This window comes from Rattus rattus, chromosome 2 (assembly GCF_011064425.1).
Source record: "Rattus rattus isolate New Zealand chromosome 2, Rrattus_CSIRO_v1, whole genome shotgun sequence".
Lineage (NCBI taxonomy): Eukaryota > Metazoa > Chordata > Mammalia > Rodentia > Muridae > Rattus > Rattus rattus.
Window position 1 is genome coordinate 133,074,919 of NC_046155.1, and position 15,261 is coordinate 133,090,179.

The 15,261-nt window shown below is 38.0% G+C and overlaps 1 protein-coding gene across 5 annotated transcripts in view; it reads left to right on the forward strand.

The window, feature by feature from the left end:
• Mef2a (myocyte enhancer factor 2A) overlaps window positions 1–15,261 on the forward strand; it is a 139,604-nt gene that overhangs the window by 110,826 nt on the left and 13,517 nt on the right. For all 5 annotated transcript variants that reach the window (XM_032893429.1, XM_032893430.1, XM_032893432.1 and 2 more), the window contains one exon: window positions 9,646–9,833. In XM_032893429.1, coding sequence (XP_032749320.1) covers window positions 9,646–9,833 — 188 coding nt within the window. The remainder of the gene's footprint in view (window positions 1–9,645; window positions 9,834–15,261) is intronic.

Below are 15,261 nucleotides of genomic sequence, written 5' to 3' on the forward strand. Positions count from 1 at the left end.
CTGCATCGCAGTGCCCCAAGATATCTGCTAGATATCTTGGCGGAAACACATCCCAGCCGCACTTTCCTACACTCAAACCCTCACATAAAAGAACACACAACACAATAATCTAGATCCAATTGATAAGATATAATTGCCCACTTAAACATACAAAGCCCAGTACCATTCATCCCTTGAGAACATTAATAACAACCTGTAAATACACAGAGCAGAATCTCAACGTCACCTGCCATCTTGTCCTGCCACGGCTTCTCACCCTCTCCCTCCTGTCTCTTCTTTTCTGTCCTAGTCTCCTCCTCTTCCTTCAAACTTCTCTCCCGCCCATCCTTCCTTCTCCTCCAATGACAGGCCTCCTTCTATCTTGTACCTGCCCCTCACCTGTACTTTATAAATTCAGTGGTGAGGTTCTGGTGAAGTCACCTGATTCTAGAGTTTGTGACTAGACCGCTGTCCTTGGGGCAGTGGAATTAGCATCAAAATACAGATAACTCCAGGGCAAACCACAACATATACATATAGAAAAAAACCATAAGGAACCCCAAATTGATTCCAGTAGTTAGGGTTATATCATAACAAATGTTTCCTCCTTTCTTTCACTTTTTGAACTTTATGTGACATAATAATGACAGTATCCTTAAAGTCATAAAATTTTTATTGTAGTAAATTGCTTTGTTTGGTGTATTTTTTCCCTCTGATTTGATACTTTATGTTTTGTTTTGTTTTCTATCTGTCATTATTGAAAACTTAAACTGGCAGTTGTAATACTATAATTTATATAGCTCTGTCATGGTGACTATTTGTTCAAGACCATTTGTTATTTGTTAGTATTTCAATGCTGAGACTATAAATGTGTTACTCAGCTTATATTGTAGCTCAGATGTTTATTTAACCTTTGACCTATATTATAATGTCAAGATTGGGAAAACAATTGATATATTCAGTACCTACATTTAAAAAAGATTGTGGGGCTTGGTGGGTGAGAATAGTATATGTATATGTGTATGTTTTATATACATGTACTTTCTCCCCAGCCTCTAACTACTTTTCATAAAAACATGTTGTGGGGGGAAAAAAAGTATTGGACTAGAAACTTCTGGAATTGTTAGGTGTTGAATGAAAGTGAAGGTTGGGGATTGCATGGTGCCAGAGCAGTGGAGGCTAAAAGGATGGATGAACTGGACTGTGTTGGATGGACAATTGTATGAAGGTGGCATAGGAGTGGCAGAGGGTGACATCAATAAAAGGATTTAAAACATGGTTTGAGATGATAGCATTTATCTGGAGAAAGTAGCCCCTGGAAGTTGAATTTGAACTAAAAATTAAGGGAAATGAAGCAGGAATTTGCAATTGCATGCTTCAGTCATCAGATTACTCGAGAAGTGATGAAGCCTCTGGCAGAGGAGAAAGTTGTGTCCTTAGTGCAGTCCACCCAGGACAGATGGGTAAGAAAGATAGTATTTTGAAAGTAGGGCTCTTTCTGATACAATCCATATTGTCCATTACATGGGAATTGTCATCAAACTAAGTGAATATGTCATTGATTACTTCAAGATCATGAATTTTTATATTTTAATAAATTTTATATCTTCACATAAATAACACTTTAAAATCTGTCGCTATGAATTTCAGCATATGTACTGAGTAGTGTGCTGAGCATGTCAGTTTTGTTGTTACTGTCACTGTGCAGCCCTGACTGGCCTGAAGCTTCCAATTTGACCTGCCTGGCCTCATACTCACACTCATCTGCCAGCCTCAGCCTCCCAAGTACTAAAATTAAGAGTGTGTGCTACCACTTCCAGTTTGGATCTTGCTTGAGGTTTTTAGAGTCCTCTGAAGTTTGCTTGACAGCTGGACTTCAAAAGTGGCTTCATAGTAAAGCATGAATGGCATAGTCATCTACAGTTTAGTGCTAGAAGAGCAGTAGTCCTAAGGCCATGGAAAAAACTTGCCATCCACTTGAATACATTGGTTCAAATGATAGGATTCATATTCTGAAATATGAGCTGAGTTGATGTAATGGAACAGCATGCCTTCTACTGGTTGGACTATAATTGAGGTGAGGCCTGTTAAGTTTCTGGAGGCATAAGCATATGGTTTACTCAAGAGTGTTTTTGTTACAGTAATGTTACTATTCAAATTTTAACAATAATCAAACTAACTTAGATTTGTTCAATTAAAAAGACAAATCATCCTGTACAGTGTCTCCATTATAGAACTTAAACAGAAGCTAAGAGGCATGGCCGATACAGTCTGAAAGAAAAACAAGCATGCACTTGTGATTAGCTTCAGCCTGGCAAGTTGCCAGACATTTACATCATCCTGTACTTAACTATCTGCTGCGGTGCCCTGGTGGAACACTAAGTTACTGTGCTTTTAACTCCCCTTCACTCTTGTAACTTGATTCTCATGGGTTACTATGGTCTCATGTAAAATGCATTATCGACATCACATGGGAAAGTGGCATTCGTGCTTCTTAATGATGTATGCCTCTAAATTACATATATGCATCATCGAATAATAATATTAAAATGGGGGAAGGGTGTTTAGATTTTAGTTTAAGTCCATGAAATAGCCTTTCAAGTACTGGAGAGTCAAAACACACATATGAACATACATATTAACAGAAACTTCATTAACCTTATTGCTCTGCAGTGTAAAATTATAAAGTTCTTCTAACTTTGAATATGTTATTTGTAAAATATTTTTTATCCTCCAGATAACCAAATCTGGACTAGCTCTTGAGTGAGTTCTGTTCTGCTCCATAAGTGAATGACCTAGAGAAGAGGTGATGTTTTCCCCCAATCGCATTGCTCCCTGAAGCTTACAGGAGATGCAGGAAATTGCTCTTCAGAGTGTGGAAAAGATATTGAGCCTAGATTGAATAGATACCTTCAAGACAATAAAAGCAGAATGCAGGAAATAGCCTCACAAAATCAACCAAAATAACAGTCTCCACAACAAAGTAAAGTCTTACACAAAAATTGTTATGTCACCTGGTAAAATTTTTGAGAATGTGAGAATTAGTTGAAATAAAGGGCAGGGAAAAAGCATAGTGAGGTTCCAAGAGCACCTTGAGCAGAAGTGGACAGATCTTAGATGCCACTGCCTCTCTTGTCTTCGCCATCAGTATTCAGGTGCCAGCTTATCAGTGTAGTAGCTAGGAGTCTACAGAGATGATCCTATCATACTGATATGTTAATTTTCTAGTTTTTGTACAAGTATAATAGTATTTTCAACCCTGAGTAAATTTATAAGCAGATAATTATAGTAAGGCCTCTATTTTCTTCAAAACTTTATCTTCACAAACTTTTATTATCTTCCTAAGCATAGTATTGATTTCTTTTTAATTTTTATTATTTTTTTATGTGTGGGGGTGTTTTTCCTGCATGTCTGTCTGTGCACCGCACATGTACCTGTTACCCTAAGAGGCCTGAAGAAGGCATCGGATCCCTTACAATTGTAGTTACAGGTGGTTGTGAGCTGCCAAGTCTATGCTTAGCATCGAACCCTGGTCCTCTGAAAGAGCAACCCAGTACTCTTAACTACCAAGCTCTCGCTTCATCCCCCTAATTATAGTCTTGTAAGTTTTCAAATTCAGGACTGCCAAATGAGCTCAGCAGGTAGACGTGCTTGCCCCAGATCTGTTAGGCTGAGTTCAGTCCCCAGATTCCACATGAGAGCAGAAAAGAACCAACCTGTAAAGCTGTCCTCTGATTTCCAGGCATGCCTCTCCTCCACAAATAAATATAACTTTAAAAATTAAATTATAGAATTCATATATCAGTCGATCATTTGACTATATGTTACTTAATATGCCTGAATTTGCTTTGTAAACCTCCACTCGTATAGCAAGTAAACATGATTGTTTCATTCAAGAAATTCTATAAAATTAAGATGTATGTGGTATATGCATGTGTGTGCTAATGTGCCCAGGTATGCTGGATGGTGACAGAGGTTCATGTTGTGCTGGCTTCTTGACCCTCTCCATCTTATTTTGGAGGCAGGGTCTCACTGTTGCTTGTACTTCAATCCCTGGGTCTGATTATTCCCACCACACCATCACCACTGGGGGTTGCAGGCATGTATCATCATACCTGTCTTTCTTTTAAGATTTACTTTGTGTGTGTGTGTGTGTGTGTGTACATGTATGCACCATGTGTGCATGTCCAAGTGTGTGTGTAGGTGCCCTTAATACTAGAAGAAGGGGAGCCATAGGTGATTGTGGATGGTTAAGAACTAACTCATATACTCTGTAAAAGTAGCAAATGCTCTTAACCACTGAGCTATGTCTTCAATCCTAATACCTGGTTTTGGCCATCCTGCATGTGCAGAAAGCACTTTACCCACCAAGCCATTTCCCCACTGCTGATAGTTTCCTTTGTAAGGTTTTTGATTTCAAATACTCTCATTGGCATTTTCTCTGGGGCATTTGCTGTCATACTGGGGTTCAGCTTATACTTATCTATTGGAAGTCTTTCTTCGTAGCAATTTCAGTATTCCAGTTAAAAGGTCTTTGATTCACATTGAGTAGATTTTTGTCCAGGGTTAGAAATAGGGGTCTACCCGTTGAAGGAATCAGAGAATGAACTGGAAGAGCTTGAAAGGGCTCGAGACCCCTTATGAACAACAATGCCAAGCAACCAGAGCTTCCAGGGACTAAGCCACTACCTAAAGACTGACCCTGGACTCTGACCTCATAGGTAGCAATGAATATCCTAGTAAGAGCACCAGTGGAAGGGGAAGCCCTTGGTCCTGCTAAGACTGAACCCCCAGTGAACGTGATTGTTGCGGGGAGGGCGGCAATGGGGGGAGGGTGGGGAGGGGAACACCCATAAAGAAGGGGAGGGGGAGGGATTAGGGGGATGTTTGCCCAGAAACCGGGAAAGGGAATAACACTCGAAATGTAAATAAGAAATACTCAAGTTAATAAAAAAAAAAAGAAAGAAAGAAAGAAAGAAATAGGGGTCTAATTTCATTTCTGTATGGGTGTATATCCAGTTTCGCCAACACCATTTATTGAATAGGATATCTATTCAAAGTGCATGCACTTTGTCAGCAGCTAGGTGTCCATAGCTGTTTGGATTTATCTGCAAGTCCTATATTGTATTCCATTGATCTACATGTCATAATTTTTATGCCAGCTAGCTGTATGCTGTATTTCTCATTATGGCTCTGTAATATGTGCTTTTTGCCTAAGATTACTTTGGCTACTTCATGAATTTTTAGAGTTTTCTAGTTCTAGGAACTAGCTATTAACATTTTGCTGAGAATTGCAGTGACTGTGAGGGTTAATTTTGGCACTGTGGCCATTTCAGAGTGTTCATCCTGCCAGTTCAGGAGCATGGGCGTTCTTCTGTTTATCTAATGTCTTCAGATTGTTTCTTTTAGTTTCTTAAAAATTCCCTTATAGGAGTCTTTGACCGCCTTGGTTAGATTTATTTATAGTTTTAAAAACATAAAAAATGATATTTTTTCTTATTTCTTAGTCCATTTGTATCAAATTTGGTCTGTGTCTATGTCTATGTGTATAAAGTATTAACTTTATATGTTGATTTTTTCTTATAACTACTGAAAGTTGTAAGTCTTGAAGCACTATATTGAATAATAGTGCGAACTGACATTCTGTTTCCTCCTAGAGGAAATGTTCTCAGCTCTTTCCATTGGCAGGAGAGTGGCTGAGCTTGTCTTAGGTGCCCTTTACTATTTGAGGCAGGAGAGTAGCTCAGCTTGCCTCAGATACCCTTTACTATGTTGAGGTTTGTTCTGTTGTACTTTTTTCTTCAGGGCTTTTTAATTATGAATATGGATTAAACTTTGTCAAAAACCCCTCCTGTTGAGGTTGTCATAGGGTTTCTCTGTCTTAAAGTCTGTTAATAGGAGTATAACATATATTGATTTGCTTCTGCTGAATCAGCTGTGTGTCACTGGGATGATACAAATTTGAACATGATCGGACATCTTAATGTGATCTTGAATTCAGTTTGCAAGTATTTGCTGAGAATTTTTGTATCTGTGTTCATTATACAGATTAGTCTCTAGTTTTCCTTTTTGGTTGTGTCTTTTTCTGGTTTTGTTATCATGATAATACTGGTATCATAGAATGAGTTTGGTAGAAATGTTATACTTTTTTTTTTCTAGAAGTTTGGGAGAATTTGGTGGTGAATCCGTTTAATCCTGGGTTGATTTCTTGCCTTCTAGAGCTTTGAGGTACATTAGGTTGTTTATGAACTCCTTCTGGTTTTTTAAAGTATGAACACAGAGCTATTGAGATCCCAGAGGCTCTAGTAGGTTGTACTTTAGTAGTCATTTGACTCTTAAGAGTTTTACAGTGTCTTCTCTGATTTTAAAACTGAGCTTCAATTTAAAAATTGAAAAGTATAGCTTTCAAAAATTCAAAAAAGTATAGCTTAGTCTCCAAGTATTTATGTATTTTCTGAGCTTAGTCTTGCTGTCGATTTCTTGTTTAGTGTACTTGTGATTGATTAGATGCAGGGAGTCATTTCAGGGGTTTTGTCTTTATTTAAAGCTTCCTTTATTGTCCGTGATATCAGTTTTAGTAATGGTTCCATGTGCTCCTGAGAAGTGTATAGTCTCTCTTTAGCTAGAATGCTTTGTTAAATACCTATTAAATCCAGTTGATTTATTTAATACTTAAGGTATGAAGAGTTTTTTGCTAATTTTCCTTTTGGAAGACCTGCTTATGTAATGGAGTCTCCTGTGGTACTGTGTCAGGATCTCATGTAGTCTTTGTGCCTTTTAATGTTTGTATGAATGACCAAGGAAAATCAAGTACCACAACTGCTAATAAAATCAACGCCAACAGCAAACCCTGTCAATAATGACCTGAGCTCAAACGGCTCATTCACCACTGAAAGGTGGACTAACAGACCATACTTAAAAATGAAGTCTAACTATTCAGCTGCCTCTAAGAAACCTATGTAGCAAGAACAGATCTAAAACCTGAAAGGCTTCTGGATTTGTTTGTAAACATTTACAATAGTTCTGCCCTGCTGGTCGATGAAGGTTCCTTTGGTTAATATGTAGTGGTTCTCTTCTCCTAACTGGGTGTGGTTCCAAGTCTTCACTCTCAGGTGTGAGCATTGCTAGGTCAGCTAGTTGGCAGCTCTCTGTTGCTTGGTAGGTTGACGAGCCTTGGACAAGCTCTCAGATTTTGGGTCTCTTCTAGTTACATGAGTTTCTTAGAGCCAACTGAATAGTAAGACCTTGTTTTTAAGCATAGTCTGATAGTCTGTGTCTTTAAATGGTAAAATAGTCACTTGCATTCAGGTTATTAAGAAGGGTTTGTTATTACTGTTGATTTTTGTTGGCAGTTGTTCTGGTTGGTTTTCATTGTTTTTTCCTTCTTAGAGTAGTTTGCTGGTTTTGTACCTTATGAATTTTATCTCTTTTCACCTTTTTTAAATACTTTCTTTCATAAAATGTACTCTTGTGTTGTAGGTAAACTGTCAAACTCCTTGTGTATATTATTCTTTAAGCATTTCCTGCACTTTTTGCTTAGCTGCCACAGATTATATTACTTGTGCTTAACTTGGTTCTCCATCAATTTTAATAGATGGTTTTGCTGGGTTGGACAATAATGGCTTATTATACGCTGCGAAATACACTATTCTTTACTTTCCTTACTTTTAGGCCTTCTGGTCTACTATTATTCTAATATTTTTGCCTCTGTGAGTTGATGTTTTTCCCTCATAACTTATTGGGTTGTTTGTTTTAAGTAAATGGGGGGGGGTGACGTGGGGGATAAACATATGTACCATGACACATGCTTTGAGGTCAAAAGTCAACCAGGTTTTTCCTTTGCTACTTTATAGGATCCAGGGATGGAAGACAGGTTGTCCTGCCTACACTCAGTTGCATTTACCTACCGAGCCGCCTCACTGACCTTGCCTTAATGCTTTTAGTATTGTTTCTTTGCATTTATTGTGTATATGCGTGGGGTATATGCATATGTCTCTGCAATGTGTGTGGAAATTGAAGAAAATTCTGCTAGAGTCAGTTTTTCTTTCACTATGTGGGTCCCAGGGTTTGAACTCAGATCATCAGTCTTGGCAGCAAGTGCTTTTACCCACCAATCCATCTTGTCAATCCTTCTTTGTATTTTTGAAATTTTGCCTCAGATATATCATGAAGGAGTTCATTGCTCATGTCTATTTGAAGTTCCGAGCACATATTTCAGTGAATAGGTTATTTGAGCCATGGACTATCTTAGCTCCTTTTTCTTTATTTTGGTTTCTTGGAAATTGATTTCGTTGCTTTTATATTTATCTGTATGTTTTACTGTCTTAACTTGGTCTTTCATCCCTGAGTAGTTCCTCTTCTTCATCTTTTCTGTAGATGCTTCCTACCTTTTATTTGATTTGATTTATTGGTTCTTTAATTTCCAGAATTTCTAGTTGGTTCCTTTTTCACCTTCTTAATTTTCTTATGGAATGTTTCCTTCCCGTTTTAAGTCTCTTCTTCAAGTGGCTTATTTGTTTAGTCCACAGTGGTTAACTCTGTTGCAGGAGTCTTGGGTTGAGTCTGTAGCTTCCTTTCATGAAGTTCCTTGTTGTTGATTTGGTTCTGTGGTTACTGATGTGTGTTGTAGGTAGGCCTCACCTTCTCTCAGCTATCATCCTTCCCAGTGCTGAGAAGAAGCCACAGCACAGTGCCCTGCCTGTGTTGTTGTTTCTTAATGTGTTTATGCGTCTGTGGAATTGTGCTCTGCTTTATGGGTTCTCTCCTTACTTTCCTCCTGCTTTTGTTTGTGAGTTCTCTTGTTCTGTTGACTTCCTTTGGATATGTGTCAGGAAAACTGAGTACAGTAGCAACTGTGATGGTTGACACAGTCCCCAGTGTCCGCTGCAGAAGACACTGCGCTCTTTGCCATGTCCCTACTAAAGGTGGGAGCCATGCTAACTTGGAGGATGTTATTTGTTGAGACTTTTATTTTGTTTTTTTAGAGCCAGAGGTATCAATATTCAGTAGTGAGAAAAAATATGGGGCTAGCAGTATGAAAATTGGTAGAGAAAATATTGTTTATAGGTTCAGAAAAAAGGGTAAACTTAGAGCCTTTTCCAAGGCATATCAGTCAAACACTTAAAGTACAAAAATATACATATATTATAGTATAAATTATTCTTTTTATTAAACTTATTTATTTATTGGAAGGGGGCATGCAGGTGAAAAGGTGTCCATGTAGAGGTCAGAGGACAACTTACAGGAGTCAGTTCTCTCTACCATGCAAGCCCTGTAGAATAAACTCAAGCCATCATGCTTGGTAGCAAGTGTCTTTACCCACTAAGAGCCATTTTGCTGGTGACTCCCATTTCAAGATTTCAAGATACAAATACAAAAGTAGAAAAGATTTAAAATATGTAAATACAAATGAGTATCTGTCAAAATAATAGTACAGTATTAATCACATTGTGTTTTATTATAAATGGTAAACTATATGTCATAATCAAAATTCTTATTTTTTATAAAATTAATCATCTAAGCTTATAAAATTAATCATTTTAAAAACATATATTAAATATATATGTTCATATATATATATACATATATATGGGCAGTTAGCATTATTTTAAATTTATTAATTAAACTATTTTAATGACTCTCTACAACTGTTTTTCCCTTTCCCAGGGAATGGATTTGTAAACTCAAGGGCCTCTCCAAATTTGATTGGAAATACTGGTGCGAATAGTGTAGGCAAAGTCATGCCTACAAAGTCCCCCCCGCCACCAGGTGGGGGCAGTCTTGGAATGAACAGTCGGAAACCAGATCTACGGGTTGTCATTCCCCCTTCAAGCAAGGGCATGATGCCCCCACTTGTAAGTTGACCCACTCTTGAGCTCTGTTCTTTAAACACACTGTTTATAGTCGTCTGTAGTTTTCTCTGAGGTCTTCTAAGCCTCCCTGGTGTCCATTGGTTTGTTTTCTTAATGGATTTTCTATTCAAAATTAAGATTTGAAGAAAGACATTATTTTAAGTGCTTAAAAACCAAATTATTGAAATAAGTAAAACTGCTTCATGGTTATTTAAAATAAAAGCTAAATATAGAGAGGTTATTATGCTCAATTTTAATTTTTTAGGGTAAAAACTTTCTTCAGACATTTGACTTCAGTTTATGAATTAAATATGCCATTTCTGTTTTATACTTTCAATAATATGTGCATTTCAGTGAGGAGTAATGAAATTATTTGCTAGAATTCTGTATACCAAAGAAAAGTATTATAGAATATCTAAGGAAGAATGCTTGCAAACTGGAAGGAATTATTCTCTAAATAATCTTCTTTGCTTATTCCTTTCAAATAACCCTTCTCTCTGACCAAAGTGTACTTCCTACTTTACCTCTCGACAGTGCCTTACAGTTTTAGAGTCAGTTGCTCTGGAATTGTCTTTTTGTCTGAAGAACAGAATGTATATGCTCCTTAGCTTCTTGTAGACAATTTTAGAATACACATGAACATTTTAAGACATTGAGTTCATCAACAGTTTGACTGTTAGCACACTAAATGATAGACCAAGTGCTTGTTCTGTGTGCTCTCTACGTTTGCCATTTGCGTTTCGTTAAGTGCAAGTAATGCTGTCAGGCTCAGGAAGTGAGTCTGCATTTGTGTAGTGTTTCATAGATTCCAAAACACCAGTAATTCGTTAGGGTTATTTTCTCATTTAATTCTCAATTAGGTTTTGATCATAGCCGGGTAGAGATGAGAAAACAGAACTAAGAGTTACTATTTGTCCAAGGTAGCAGTACACATGGCCAGGATTTTTAAGTCACAATTTGTTTAAATCTCAAACTCTGCATTAGATAAATAAAAGTGTAGGGAGGGGCTCTTTCATTTGGGAAAACTGAAAATTTAAAATAAGTTGCTTTTAACTTTATGCTGTTAGAAAATTCATTTTAGTGCTGCTAATTCACAGGTCAGCTGGCCTAATGGCTAGAGAAGATGGTTACTGTGGAGAAAGATATTGGTGCTAGTGTGATTAGTGACTTGCTGGAGGTCAAGCATGCAGTGAGACTCCTGAAGCCCCAGTGGAGGTTAAGTCTGTTTTCTCTATAGGAGGAGACTCCTATTTAGGAGCCTATAAAAGTCCTATAGAGGACTTCTCTATAGGAAAGACTCTTGTCTTTCCATCTTGTGTACCAGGTAAAATAAGACCTGGTAAGACCTCCGGAAACCCATCTGGCCACTGCAGTGAGGACAACCTTTGTGTGAGTCATTTTCTTTTCCATGGGATAAATACAGTGAGGGATGCTCAACAAATATTGTCACCTCTAGTGCACTGATAACACATCACTGTGTCTGCCACAGCAACAATAATTTTTAAACCTAGTCTAGTTCCTGAGAAAGGTAACTAAAACTTTGCAGTGGCAGGGCCAACAAGGAAACATGAGAAGAACCAAAATCAAACATGATCTGAAAGCTGCAAGACTTTATCATGTAGTGCAACATGTCTGCAAGTGGAGTTCCAAATTGGAGAACAGTAGGAACAGTGGTCTAAGGGAGATAATCACCATGTAGGATAATACTTCCAGTGCACATGTGCACAAAAACACACATGCACATTGGAACTGCTCAAAGCAAAGGGCAAATAGAAACTTTTAAAAACAGCCAGTGAATAGAAACATGTGCCTTACAGAGCAAAGATAGGAAATGACTACCATGCCGATCTTTCAGCTGGCCATCAATGAGGCAACAATAAACACAAAACTCTCCCTTCACCTAACCCAGCAAAAATGCTCTTAAAAAGTAAATGCAAAGCCTTTTCAAACCAAAACCAGAAATGTATTGCCAATAGAACTACTGTACAAGAAATGTTATAGTCTTCTTGAATAAGTAATGCTAGTGTCCACAAAATCTTGACTATATGCAGAGAAACAAAGAACAGAGGGAATAAAAGAAACAGTTTATAAACCTTTACTTTAGAACAGTTTTTGATTCATTGGAAAGATCACTAAAATCATATGGTTCTTTATACTTCATACACAATGTTTTTAACAGTTTATATTACTATGGCACAGTCATTAACATTAATGACCCAGTATTATAAATTATTATTAATTAAAATTCATATTCATACACATTTCCTAGGTTTTAAACTTCATCTCTTTCTTCACTCCAGGAGTCAGACTAGGTTTCATAGCATGTGTCTTCTATTGCTGTGACCAAAAAGCAAGTTGGAAAAGCAAGGGTTTATTTGGCTTATAGTTCCATATCACAGTCATCATCAAAGGAAGTCAGGACAGGAACTCAAGTAGGCCGGACACCTGGAAGCAGGAGCTGATGCAGAAGCCACGGAGGGGTGCTGCTTATTGGCTTGCTTCCTATGGCTTGCTTTCTTCTAAAATCGAGGATCACCAACGCAGGGATGGCACCACCCATAATAGCCTGGGTCCTCCCCCATCAATCACTAATGTAGAAGGTTTTCTCCAGGTTTGACTACTACCCAAAATTATGGAGGCATTTTCTCAATCAAGATTCTTTCCTCTCGGATAACTTTGTCTTGTGTCAGAACTGACATAAAACTATACCAGGACAAGCAAGCAAAGGCTCCTGCTCCACAGGTGACAGCTGACCTCAGTCTTGAGCACTCACATGGTAGGAAGAGAGAACTGACTCCTGCACATTGACCTTTAACCTGCACACATACCTGTGAGTGCATACACAGAGAATAAATAAAATTCTTGATAAGGATGAGAAGAAGGTCCCAAGTTAGTACCTGTAGCTTTTATTTTGAAAAAGAAGAGAAAATTTAACCCAGAGCAGCAAAAGAAAATAAGTAACAAGAACTTTAAAATGGAAAAGGAGTAGAGTCAAAGCAGTCAAACTGACAAAAAAAAAAAAAAAAACAACCTTTTTTTGTCTTCCCAGATTAATTGATCACTTTCTAGCCATGCTGACCAAAGACAGGCAGAAGATGCAGGTTCTAAATACCAAGGATGGGTGGGGTGCAAAATGCAAATGCTGAGAAAGGGAATGGCACCGACTGTCCCCGAGATATAAACTACCAGGAAATTACTCAGTTCACCTAGATGCTAAATAAAGAAGTTGGATTTTTCATTTTAATGTCTTCTGAAATAGAAGTTCCAGATCTAGATGGTTTCACTGGCAAACTCTCAAACATTTTAAGGAAGAATTAATAGCAACTCTTCACAATTTCAGATAGGGAAGAAAAAAAAGAACATTTCCCCCTCATTTTATTTTATTAGGCAGCAACCGTTTTAATACAAAACCAGAATAAGACATTGTAAGCAAAAATAACTATAAACCAGTGTTTTTCATGGACTCTGTAGACACAGAAGCCCTTGTGTGTTTTCTGGTTGTCTGTTGAGAATTCCTCGAGTAATTTCCTCTAGTAGCCGAGTGTACCTGTGCTCAGATTGCAGTATCTAAACACCATTATCTGGTTCAGGGACTAGGGGTTGCCTTGGGGAAGGGGTAGGGTGTAGGGAAGCACAAGATAAGCCAGGAGCCAAGGAATAGGGATGCAGTTATTGAAAGGCTCCTGGGACCATTCTTTAAAAAAAAAAAAAAAAAACCAAAGGTAGAAAATTTTAAATTAGCAGTAGTTTGAGGTTATAACTCAAGGAATAAGAAATGCTGACTCCATCATACAAATATGATTAAATAAATAAGGAACTGGTAACACCTCCTCCTTAGCAGATCTAATTAGTAATTTTTGGAAGAAATCTAAGAATAGGAAAGCTGGACCTTAAAGCATTCCTTTAACCCCAGAACTCAGGTGCAAGGCCAGCTTGGTCTAAACAGTGAGGTCCAGTTCCAGGAGAACACAGAGACACTCTGTCTGGAAAACAAACAAACAAACGAGAATAGGAAACAGCTTTAGAATAGCATAGTAGAGCCATAACTATTATAGGCAAGCCAGAAAGTAAATGCTGCAGCCACTAGGCAACCATTTAAAGTGCAACATTTACATACCTAAATATGTGTGGTTTATAAAGGGAATTGTGCTTTAGTGGGGGAATCCTGAAGGACATTACTGTAGTTTAGGTAACTGGCTTAACATCACTAGTTGTAAAACAAAAAGAAGACATCTGCCTTCTGATAAGGTCAGGTATTCTTTCCAAAGTTCGTGTTCTTCAGCCCACCCAGGCTGGTGGGGTCTAAGTGAAGTGCAAAACTTTACAAATAGGATCCCTGGTCTCAACAGTTTTGTGGGGACATTAACTTCAGAAAGAGGTGTGTGAAGGAGCTCTCAGCAGGTGCTCTCAGGGCTGTGAAGTAAAATGGTTAAAGCACAAATGTGTATAACAAAGAAGTATGCCCGAAAAAAACAGCCACTTAGGTGGCTCCCTGAGCACCTTGCAGGTGAGGTAGGCAGTACCTGCCTGGAACTTTCTGAAATTAAATCACTCAAGGCACAGAAATGTGTGTTAGGAAGACCCAGACTACTTGGGACTTTGAAACTGCTTAATAAAATCATATCTGGTCATAGAAAGAAAAACAAAACAAAACCATGAACCCTGTGAAAAGTGCACTCTGTACTCTTCATGTAACAAGAGTTGGAGTTATTTTGACCCCTGTCGTGTGAGTGGGAGATGAGTGCTCTGTCTAACTGAGCAGCGAAGCTGTTCGCCCATTTGTAGTGAGTGCTCCTTTGTTGCTCATTTGCAGAGAGACCTGCTTTAAGACTGTGACTCCGTCAGTGGGGCTCAGGACACTTTACAGATTAGAAGAAACTTGACTTACTCAAGTAAAGTAGAAAATAACAATGAGCAGACTGTTTCTAGCATATTAATATTTCATAACCACTTAAAAGAAAAGGAGAAAACCTGTTTCATTCATTTTTTTTTTACTATTTGTAAAGCTTAACAGTTCACTTTTCTTCCAGTCTTTTTGTTTTGTTTTGTTTTCATATGCAAGGCTTTACTCCACTAAGATAGTTTTATCCATGTGAACACTGTTCTTTGCAAGTGGTAAACATGTATTATTACTCAAAACTGTAGCACCTATTAGCAAACATGTATTGAGGGTTTTTTTTTTTTAATGTATTGAGTTTTATGATGCTGTGTTGGCCACTGGGAAAATGAAACACACAACAGTTTTCTAACTAGAGCTGGTAGTAGACAGACATGTAGACTGTCTGGCCAGATGGGGTAGTTCTGCAGAGATTAAAATGTATTAAGTACACAGTGTTGCCCTTGGAAGTGTCCCAGAAACATGGGCTGTGTGTAGGAGAGGCTCATGTAAGAGTAGGTGTGTGGAGAGGTGGGATTAAGGGGTAGGATGGGG